The sequence below is a fragment of the Ictalurus punctatus genome, chromosome 15, assembly GCF_001660625.3.
Source record: "Ictalurus punctatus breed USDA103 chromosome 15, Coco_2.0, whole genome shotgun sequence".
Classification (NCBI taxonomy): Eukaryota; Metazoa; Chordata; class Actinopteri; order Siluriformes; family Ictaluridae; genus Ictalurus; species Ictalurus punctatus.
The window spans coordinates 25,542,111-25,554,181 of NC_030430.2; the positions used below are offsets into that span (position 1 = coordinate 25,542,111).

A 12,071-nucleotide genomic window follows, 5' to 3' on the forward strand; every position below is an offset into this window, starting at 1 on the left:
TTCAAATTTAACAACTTTTCTCTCTCTCTCTCTCTCTCACTCTCTCTCTCTCTCTCTCTCTTTCTCTCGTTTATGTTATATATAAACAGGATTGAAATTGATCCCTTTGCATTAAGACAGGAAATTAACCAACAGAACAACAACCCGCTGCTGCAGTTTCAGATTTGATTTCAACACAGTTGAATCAGTAACTAAAAATAAAAAATAAAAAAAAGAACAAGATTAAATGCATGACTTTTTTTTTTTGTTTGTTTGTTTCATTATTTTTTTTTTTTTAAAACAATAATTCTTAAATGCAAGCACCATGCTCTTATTTGATATGATCTGACAAGTTCTGTTAATTTAATCATTAAAAAATAAAACCATAACTATAACTATAATGCATCTGGCCAGCAGAACCAGAATCTCAGAAAACAGAGAGAAAAAAAAAACAACAACAACAACAACAACAATAGAAATAATAACATGAATAAGAACATAACATAACATAACATTTTTCATTTTGAGATTTTGCAAAACCTGAATCCCTTTTTTTTTACTGACCGGCAGAAAAAAAATACAGGAAAACATTAAAGAATGATCACTCAAAACTCGGTACAAGAAAACGAAAGTAATAATTAATTTAAAAAAATTTTAAAAACCCTGATTTTAGGAAATTGTTAGAATTATAATTGCTTTGATTTTTTCTCTTTTTTTTTTCGTTTTTTTGTTTAAACATTCTGGAAATTTTCAGCTCATGAAACTGACAGGAAAGTAATAATAATAATAATAATAATAATAATAATAATAATTTTTTTTTAAAAAACAAAAAAACAAATTGAAAGTGAAAAATGATGAGACTTGTAGATACTTGTTCGGATTATATAACAGGCACGGATTACGCAACGTGACAAAACTGCATTTCCTGCTACGAGTCGACGTGAAAAAAGGAAACCCGAGCGGCTCCGGTGCATGAAGCGGTCTGCAGGGCGGGAATCCGCTCCTCAAGGAATTTCATCGTATGTGTGTCTTTTTGTTTTCTTTTTCTTTCTTTCTTTTTTTTTATTGCATGACCTTGTGACGCAAATGCAAAGCGTATCGAGTCGAACACAGAGTATCTCTTTTGTTATGTCTTCCTTGAGGGCGGTCTGCAAAAAAAATTTTTTTACATAATAATAATTTTTTTTTTAATTGAAAATGAAAAGAATCAAAATCCAAAAGAAAAGTGCACTTAATATACAAACCCGGCTGACTTTTGATGCAACTGCAAAAAAAAAAAAAAATTAAAAAATTAAATGCCCTAAAACGTAAAAAGATCCCAAACCTCTGCTCAACGTGTTCATTTTATTTTCTTCGACATTTTTTTTTTAAATCTTGCAATTTTTTTTTTTTTTTTTTTGCCGTTGCATGTATTTACAAGCCCCGGACGAACGGCGTCGGAACTGGTGATGTGGCCACCGGTTCGTGTCTAAAGTCCCAGAAACATCATCGATGGGAAGAAAGAAAAAAACAAACAAACAAACAAACAAAAAGATCAACAACATGCTATTTAAGATACACGAAGAAGAAAAAAATAAACAAGGAAAGTACAAAATAGAAATTATTACCGTACATGTCCAGCATGCAGGATTAATATTTTAATGCAGTATATTTATCTTTTTTTTTTCTTTTTTTTCTTTTTTTAGCTTTTATTTAACCAAGCAGGCAATAAACTGATGAGATGTTGCATAAAAGTTTTGCATACTGTCTTGTTTTCAAAAAAATCGACATATTGGACCCAAGAGGGAGAAGTCCAAAGAAAACAACAAAGTCCAAAGGTCCTCTCTCCCTTTCTCTGTCCTTCTCTCTCTCTCCCTGTCTCTCTCTCTCTCTCTCCCCCTCTGTCTCTCTCTTCTTAGCATCAGTACTGATTCAAACGTCTTTTTTTCCCGTCCTGAACAATTGAGAAGGGTGTTAACTCTCTATAAAGCAAAGAGACAACAGAAATGAATCACTGCAAAGACGTCTTACAGCGCTGAACAAACACGCGGCGCGTCACGAGTCCGGATTCTGTGCGTCTCGATTCAACATCTTGATAAGTGTGTGTGTGTGTGTGTGTGTGTGTGTGTGTGTGTGGTTTACCTAAAAGCGACTACTTTCCAAATAAACAAATAAAAAACAAAAAAGACTTGCATTGTACTTGCGTGATTCTGGTTTAAAAACAAAAAGCACACCTTTTTTAAAAAAAAAAAAGGAAAAAAAAAAAAAAACGAACCCTCTAGCTCTAAATTTTGATTTAAAACAAACAAAAAAAAACTTTGGAGATGATTAGAGTAACGTTATTATTATTATTATTGTTATTATTATTATTATTATTATTATCATGGGTTATTTTTCTTTCTAATATGAAGAATACAGCTGCTGTTGTAAGTTATTAGTATAATAATCATGATATAACGTGGATTAGTATCGTAGTCTCTTCAGCACAGGACAGGACGGAGACGGAACCGAAGAAGGAACTCACATGAAGAACTCTGGTGAAGACGGGTTGTCGCTGGTGGAACCCGCCTCGCGGAACCCGCCCGCGCCGGCGCTCGGACCCACGGCCGCCGATGTCAGCTTCTCGCACTTGAGTTTGTAGGCGTCCCGCTCTCGCGCCAGGCGTCCGATCTCCTGCTTGAGCTGCTCCACCTGGTTGAGGAGCTGCGTCTTCTCGCTCTCGAGGACGTGCTTCTGCTGCACGCGCTTGAAGCGGCAGGACTGCGCGTAGCCGCGGTTCTTGAGCGTGCGCCGTTTCTGCTTCAGACGCACCACCTCGTCCTTGGAGAAGCCACGCAGGTGCCGGTTGAGCTCGCGTACGGACATGGAGACGAGCTGATCGTCGGAGAAGCGCTCCTCGACGCTCAGGATGCTCAGCGCGCTGCCACTGCTGCTGCCGCCGTGGTGCTGCTGCGCGTGGTGGTGGTGGTGGTGGTGGGCGTGATGGCCGTGATGGTCGGTGTGCTGGGCGTGATGGCGGTGGTGATGGAGCTGAGGAGAGGTCGGAGACGGGCTGTCCGGATCTTGGCTGTGGTGCTGATGAGGATGCTGCTGCTGCTGCTGCGTGTGAGAGTGCAGGTCGTCTCCGTGCTGCTGGAGCGCCGCGTACGCGTGAGGATGGTGCTGCGCGTGAGGATGGTGAGGATGATGATGCATGGCAGCACGGTAGCCCTCAAAACCACCTCCTTGCTGCAGCTGCTGTTGCTGCTGCACGTGCGGCGGTGGAGCATGCCCGATCAGGGCCTCCACGGCGTCCTCGGGCGTCAGGCCGAGCGCGTGAGGGTCGACGTGTTGCGGGTAGCCGCCACCGGGCATCCAGTAGAGCTCCTCCAGGTTGCTCTTGTGCTCCTCCGTGGGGCTGAAGCTGGGCGACGAGGGCACGGAGCTGCACGGCGTGCTGAGCGGAGTCGACGACACCGAGCCCTGGGGCTGCTGCACGCGCGAGGGGCACGCGCGCGCGCCGCCGTTCACTACTCCGTGCAGCGCCTCTTTTTTCACGTCGAACTTGAGCAGGTCGAAGTCGTTGACGTAGTCCACCAGGGCGAGCGGGCTTGTGGGCAGCACCTCGGCGCTCATCGCGTCTCCGCTGCTGTGCGTGTGCGTGAGCGTGGCAAAAACGCACCTCTGCTGCTGCTGCTGCTGCTTCTTCTGCTCTTCTTCCTTCTCAAATCGCATGCAACAGTCTGTCCAAGTCCTCCACTTTACACCGTGTAGCATGCACCGACACGGGACGGGTGGGGAAACGTGTCCTAGAAAAACTTTTCTTCTTTCTTTTTAAAAAAAAAAAAACAGCACGAAGGAACTTTTTTCTTCTTCTAAGATTAATGCACGAGAAAAGCCGTCGCGAGGTGCACGAGCTGCATGGTTTACCGACTTTCTTTTCGCAGTTACAGTCTGCTACTACAGCAGGGCGGCGGGGGGGAAAAAAAAGGGAAAAGAAAAGAAAAAAACAGAGGTAGAGAAAAAAAAAGTCAGTGCACAAATCTCTGGTCGCTTCGCAAAAGTTGAACTTGAATCATAAATAGGATTTTAAAGAATGCGCGAGGACAACAACAACAACACGAAGGGCTCCAGTCCCTCCGGTGTGCCGGCGAATCCGAAAAGAAAGAAAGAAAAAAATAAAGAATAAAAGAATTTTAAAAAAAAGAAGCAGTTCTTCTTGTGTTCCAGCTCTGCACCGCAGAGAGACAGAGAGAGAACTCGGCGGGCGCGCGCCTGCTCCTCCTCCGCGTGCCTGCTTATGAGCTGAACCTGGCTCGCGCGCTCCTCCTCCTCCTGCTGTCGCGTGCGCTTGTGTGTCAGTGTGTGTGTGTGTGTGTGTGCGTGCGTGCGCGTTATTTGCAACGGGGCTCTCTCTCTCGCGCGTGCTCCTCCTACTCCTCTTTTTTTCAGCTCTGAACGTTCTCGTGCGCAGGACTCTTGTTCGGCCCGAAAGCTGGCCCTGGATTTTATACTCACAGCGATACGTGACGTCAGCGTCGGGAGGCGTGTCCCAAGAGCGCGCTCTAGGCCTATCAGAGACGTAACACGGCGCCTGTTTTACATAACCACGCCCCCCTCTCTCTCTCTGTGTTTGCTGCTCTTCACCCCCCCCCCCCTCTCTCTCTCTCAACTTTAACGGGACTGGTTTTACTCTGTAATGTCGAGAGAGAGAGAAAAGGTTTATAAACACACTTTTAGAAATATATCATAAATATTTATTTACCTTTCTGTCTAGTTGTAACTGCACGCGTTGCTTTCCAATAAAACGTTCAAGAAAATGCACGATGAGGATAGAAATGATTTCTCTTTCTCTTTTTAAATTCTTTCATGCCGCCTGTAGGTGATAAAATAACATAATGAATAAATAATTAATCGTCAGATCACAATCAGCGCGCGCGCGCTCACACACACACACACACACACACACACAGACGCACGCACCAACTAGTCTTGGATAAGATTTATGATCTATACCTATGAAGTCACCTGAATGTAGGTAATTAAGGTAATTAATAACCGTACACGTGCTATCATTATTATTATTATTATTGTTATAATTATTATTCGTTTTTGTCTTCTATACCCGCACGTGTAAAAGCGCTATGAGCTCCGTTACATGATGATTGCACGATCTGTGTGCGTGTGTGTGTGCGCGTGTGTGCGCGCGCGCGCCTTGTTTATTATCGGAGCTTTACAGTAGTCCGAAAGAGGAGAAAACACACCAAACTCTGCCCCCATGTGGACATTTTTAGCCACTCTCTTTCTCTCTCTCTCTCTCTCTCTCTCTCTCTCTCTCTCTCTCTCTCTCTCTCCTAATGTCTATATAGGAGTGTTTTATCCCATAATAAGAAGTAAAAAATGTATTATTACTTCAGGAAGTATGTTATATTTCATAAACATTCCATAGCTGCACACTAAAAAGGACAAAAAAATAATAATAATTACAATGACAATACCAAATGATGAATATGTTGTTAGATGCGTGTGTGTGTGTGTGTGTGTGTGTGTGTGTGTGTGTGTGTGTGTGTGTGTTGCTTAAAAGATAATAAATGACAGAATAATTTACTCCAAACCTTCCGAAGGAAAATGTAGCGTCCGTATGTGCCATAAATCTCCAGCGTTCCTCACACAGAGCGATGGTTATCCAACGTTAATCAGATATTTATTCCAAACCATGAACTATTGATTACGTTTAGATTTACTCACGAATAACGCCGTCAAACACGGGATTAGTGTAAATTACTGTGGGTTTAATGCGAGTAATAACGCAGTAATAACGCAGTAATAACGCAGTAATAAACCGTATCATGTTGGAGGAATCATGCTATAGCGGTGCGGTAATAAACGCAGTAGCCATGCAGGAATAATGTCATAATAATGCGATAATAAAGGTTAAGTTAGAGGTGTGACGTAATATTGAACACAGTAGTAATAGAGGATGTAATAAAATCAAATAATATTACAGTAATAAATGCAGTAATGATGCAAATAAATACAAGAATAATGCAGTAATAAATGCAGGAATACATGCGATGATAATAATGCAGTAATAAATGCAGGAATACATGCGATGATAATAATGCAGTAATAAATGTGATGATAATACTAAATTAATACATGCAATAATAATAATAATAACAATAGTAACAACACAAATATGATGATTATAATGCAATAAGAATACTGAAGTAATAATACAATAATAATAAGGCAGTAATAAACGCAGGAGTGACGCAGGACGGGTCCAGGAATGATCGCAGTAGTGATGTAGTAATAAATAGAATAATAAGGCAGTAATAAATGCGAGGGTAATAATAATAGCGCAGTAATAAAGGAGTGCATTAGCAGCGGGTCGGTATTGTCCTGCCCCGGCTGTAGCGGAGAGAGGAGATGTGTTAAGGAAAGCCCTGTGTCAGCAGCACGTCGCTGGTTAATGATCTATTAAGTGATGCGTGCGTTGCTTAGCGTTTCTTATGGACAGGGCAGGAAAAGTGTTGATGTTGCTTCTTCTCCTAATGAGATTCCACATCCTACGAATTTTTAGGAATGGATAACGGGAATAAAATCGGCTGCAGCACTCCTGCATGGAGCACTCGCCGGGCGGACGCCATGGCGCTCTCTTACTGCAGCGGCGTCAGCGTGCACACTCGGGCCTGCACTCACACACACTCGCACACACTCTCACACACACTCGGTCTTTATTCGCTCATTTATAACACGCGCAGGACGGGACGCTGGATTTTGGAGTTTTCGTCCCCCTGGGTGTTGGATGTAGGAGTTCGGATCCTGGACAGGAAGGTAAGCACGGAGACTTTATCAAGAGGAAAATGGAAAGTTTATTCGTCTTTCTGCAGCGTCAAAGAGTTTATTAGATTTCTTCTTCTTCTTCTTCTTTTTTCTTTTCTTTTTTTTTTTTTTTTTAAAGCTGACTGACATCTTGTAGTGCTTCCTCCTTTTCCTCCTTTTCCCTTTGTGTCCCTTTAGAGAGGCCTAATGATTAACAGGAACAGCTTCAGCAGATCATTCATCAAACCGTAGGGAGATGAGAGGAGTGTGTGTGTGTGTGTGTGTGTGTGTGTGTGTGTGTGTGTGTGTGTGTGTATTGTATGTGTGTGTGAGAGAGAGAGAGAGAGAGAGAGAGAGAGAGAGAGCGATAGTCACTTGTTTTGTGCCAAAAGAGTTCAAAATAAAATAAAATGAAAATAAATGGATGAATGAAAATAAAAATAAGAGATTGAAATTGAAATTTGCATATACAATCTCCATATATATTTTTAATTTTCCCTTTAAAACCCCGATTAATAATAATTCTTCTTCTTTTTCTATTGATTATCCCTTTCGGCTTTATTTATTTGTTTGTTTGTTTGTTTACTCACTCCTTTATTCATTCACCTACGTGTTTGTCCATTCATCCGCTCGTCTGTTTGTTTGCTTGTCTGTTTATTTGTCTATTCGATCATCTGTTTATTTGTTTGCTTTATGCGCTCACCTATTTACTGATCGATTTATTTACCCGTTTATTTATTTATCCGTGTGTCTGCTTGCTTGTTTATTACAGAATATACTCATTTATTTAATCACTTCTACCTTTTTATTCAGTCATTATGTATTTATTCATCCACTTGTTAGCTTGTTTGTTTATTTATCTGATCATATTCATTTGTTTATTTAGCTTTTTCATTTAGCTTTTGATCTAGGTATTCATTTGTTTACTTTTTCACTGTCTTTGCTTCTCATTCAGATTTTTTTTTTTTTTTTTTTTTTTTGCCTCTAAATATTTCTTTGAATAATTTTTTTAAATACTTTTCGTACTTTTGAAACTCAATTTCAAACTCCGTATTTGTGATCTCTTTATTTCTATGCCTTCATGTGAATGGCCAATTTATTTATTTATTTATTTATTTATTAGATTCTTCCCCGTCACCCTGAGGTTCCTCCAGACCTCAGATTGCACAATATATCATTTTATAAAATCATTTTATTGCAGTATTAATCCTTTGAAATACCGATATCACTGAAGCTCAATAATATATAAATAATCTCTATAGGAAAATTATATATATATATATATATATATATATATATATATATATATAGGTTTGTTTTTTATTGAAAACATAAAACATCTGAAATCAATGAGATTTCTGTGTCTTCTGATATAATGATGTAAAGATATATATATAATATAAAGATATAAAGATATATATATATATATATATATATATATATATATATATATATATATATATATATACACAAATAGAAAAATATCAACTAAAACATATATAAAAACATCAGTCCTGTAATGTTTATTTCAAGAAGTAAACTAATGAAATGATTCATTGCAAGCACTCATTAGTGTTGTTTATTTTTATGTATTAATTGATCTGTTTATGTATTTATTTATTGTGTATGTGTTTGTGTGTTTGTTTGTTTGTTTGTTTGTTTGTTTTTGTCTGACCCTCGCTCCTGTAACAGCTCGGAGCTGGAACGCGCCTCTGCCTCACGTGTAATTGACTCTGGATAAAAGCATGCGAAGAACCGTAATCATAAACGATGCACAGATCCCTGCGCGTTTCCTCTCTCAGGAGGATCTGCGCCGTCGTCGCGTCACACGCGCGCCGCTAGGGTTCCAAGTCTAAAAACGCCGGAGTTACTCCCGAAAACGTTCCCAAAAAAGAGTATATATATATATATATATAAAAAAAAAAAAAAAAAGAAATGAAGGATGAAAACTAAATGGAATAACGCTTAAAGCTTTCAGTTCTGAAAATTTCTCTTTCCTGGCCTTAATGAAGGTTTTAATTTACCGTAGATGAAGAAAAGGAGAGTTTATAACACCGAGAAGGGTTCGATGATCTCATAATGTTCTTTATACAAACAAAAAAATGTCAATAAGTGCAAGATAAATCTGCTTAATGTAAATTAAACATGGACTAATCGACCAATCGAGAGTAATCTTGTCGTGCTGAATTACTTAAATAATGAATCTTACATTTTTTTTTACAATCTCATGTCAAATTTAATCTTCATGTTTTCTGTTTTCATATTTATTTGTTTTGTTTTGTTTGTTTGTTTGTTTGTCTCATATTTTATTGTATTTTTTTGTCCCCTGTCAAACTGAACAGATCCTTTTAAATGCAAAGACCAAGCAACAACAATGCACTTTAAAGAAGAAGAAGAAGGGAAAAAAAATGATAAAAGAAAGATTCTATCGTATTATTTTCCTGAAGTGTTTTTCAGCGACGAGGTCAAAGGGCACGAGAACGGACATTTCTATATTTAAATGATAAAAACGCACGGACCGGGTTTCCGCCGGTAACTTGACGCCGGGGAATGAACCTGTGATAAATAATGTACAACCTGTAATTAAATCAAAGAATTCGGTTACACTTTATAGGCCAAAAAAAAAAAATAAAAATGATTACAGATATCACAAAAAGTACTCCAGTTTAACAAGCCTTAGACTTTTCTCGATCAATTTAGCACAAAAAAACGCACCAATTTGCGTGAAATATTTCATTCGAATCATTTCCTATCCGTTTAAACCGCGAGGCTTTCTCATGTTTCCGTCTCTTTTCGGAAAGAACAGGCAGTAAGAGTGTTTCCTCCCTGACGTACGTACGTACAAACATGAACACGTGATCAGATCTATACACGCAACACGGATGTCTTCTTAAAATGTTCATAAATCCTCTTAAAAATACAAAACACAAACGCAGGGTGGAGTGAAAGAGAGAAAAGAAGAAGATTTCGATGCGATCTCTAAGCGCTAGGAAGGAGAGATGGGTCCTATGAAACCGAATGAAGATATTGAGGTGATAATGGAGCGTTTAAAGGGCGCATGGGTGCACCGGGGTATGAACGCTGTTACATAACGTATATCAAATAATAAGAGAAGATTGAATCTAATGGTGAAATGACGTCGGTGTTCAAATCGTTCCAACAAACTTCACGTCGACGTCACGAATCCCACGAATCCCTCCCATGAAGCGTCCGGTCTTTAATTTGCGCCGGAATATTTACCGGGCAGCTCAGACATTCTTGTTTACTCGAACAGGATCGATCTTCTAGCTGAATCATTCATTATTAAAATATTGCGTAAACTGCATCTACCTTTAAGAGCATGGAACAGGCACGGGTCGATCAGGAAGTGTTTAAAACCGGGGCTAAGATAAGTGCAAATAAAGCACCTCATAAATATGAAAAAAGGAAATCAATAAGAGAGCAAAACACACGCACGCACACACATATACACACAACACACAACACACACACACACACACACACACACATATAAAGGCAAAACCCAGTACAAGTGAAAGTTGAATGTTATTTGCTTGAGTGCAGCGCCCCTACTGGTCATCTTGTGTAAAACACACCGTTCAAATGCCAGAGGATGTGACAGTGATACTTATCTTCAACGTTCTTGCATTCATCTATTATTCTGTTTATGTCAAAACAGTTTTATTCGAAGTTTTAACGCCCGTCCTGCCCTCGAAACTCCATCTAGAATAATTTAATATTAATGGAGTTCAATGGAACAGGTTTTTTTTTCTTTTTTTCTTAACACTCATACCCAGGATTTTTCACACCGCAGTCTGGTTGCGTGTCTTCTGTAAAGCTGCTCTGTTGGTATTCATGTAGTGGCATTGACGTATTTCTCTCGCACCTAGCCGATTTCCTTCAGACTTCCCACACGTGCGCATGTTATTTGTCGATATGCCATCGATAATCAGCTTTATCAGTTTACAGAGTTTACTTATTTATTTAGCCACATCCAGAAACCTCCATAAAAGGCAAAGAGAGCTGAAAATGGTGACTAAACAGCGAAAGGGTGCCTCCCGAGCGCAAAAGTTTTCCAATAATGCAGCTCAGCCACCGCAGCGAATCAGCCAGCGGAGACACACACTAACTCGTCCTCGTTTTACAGGGCGCCATCACTTTTGGCTAGTCGCATTTGTCTTAATTTACAGATTTGTTTTGGAGTTGCTGTCTTCAATGCATTCATGTGACGCGACTGATCGTTAAATCGGTGTGTGATGTAAATAAATAAGCGATCTAATGTATGGACAGCGTAAGCCGTATATAAAATCGCAGTAACAATTTTACACGATTCACACAAACGCAGGAGAGAAACGTAGGACACGAAGGTTTTTCCCAGCTAGGCGGATGATCACGAACGCAGTGCTGTTTGACTAAATGCTCCTGCGAATGATTTGCCAATAAACATGGAATTTTCGGCATTTTATTGGCGCTTGACGAGCCCTTATTGGAGATTACTCGAAAAGAATTATTACCAAATGAAGAAGAATATCTATTTCAGTACATTTCATTGGGAAAGACGAAGGACGATGGATAAGTAGAGGGACGGAGAAGGAGAACCTTTTTCCTCACATCGGTCCATCTATTCATTTTACCCTCACTCGCTTTCACATGCAGCGAGAGGCAACAAGAAACAGCGGCTCAGGAACAGAAACGGAAACATCAGAGCGTCTCCATCGGTGTAACGCGTTAAACAATGCCACCAAACCAATACCACCAAACAATGCCACCAAGCCTATACTACCAAGCTGATCCCGCCAAGCCAAAGCCACCACACTAATGTTACCACAGCGATGCCACCAAGCCAATGTTATCATGCCAAACCCACCAAACTGATGCCGCGAAGCTAATGCCGCTATGTTGATGACACCAAGCCAAAGCCACCATTATGATACAACCATGCTGATGACACCAAACTGCTGCCACTGCACCATCCACAATCTACACCCATACGTTATCAGTCCTTTCAGGATTTAGCCATTTTTCGATCGCAGAAAAGAACGCAAAATCAATATTCTGAGGGGCTCACAATTTTGAAAAAATTACCACAGATTCGTGGCGAGACGAGTCACGTGACGTCATCACGACGCGTGTTCGGCCGAAGCTGAGTACGGCTAAAAGTTCTCGTTTACCGACAAACATCACTGTGAAAAGACCACGCGAAACTATTCTGTGCGATTGCGATTTCGCCAATTCGAGTAGTTTCCCGGAAAAAAAAAAAAAAAACACACACACACACATTGCTTCACAAATTTTGAAAAAAGCCG

General features: G+C 40.1%; 1 protein-coding gene across 1 annotated transcript; it reads right to left on the minus strand.

Moving 5' to 3' along the window:
* Positions 1-233: 233 nt before the first annotated feature.
* mafba (v-maf avian musculoaponeurotic fibrosarcoma oncogene homolog Ba) lies at positions 234-4,434 on the minus strand. The gene has a single exon (XM_017487801.3). The coding sequence runs from the start codon at positions 3,712-3,714 to the stop codon at positions 2,479-2,481; it is 1,236 nt and encodes a 411-aa protein (XP_017343290.1). The 5' UTR covers positions 3,715-4,434; the 3' UTR covers positions 234-2,478.
* Positions 4,435-12,071: the final 7,637 nt, after the last annotated feature.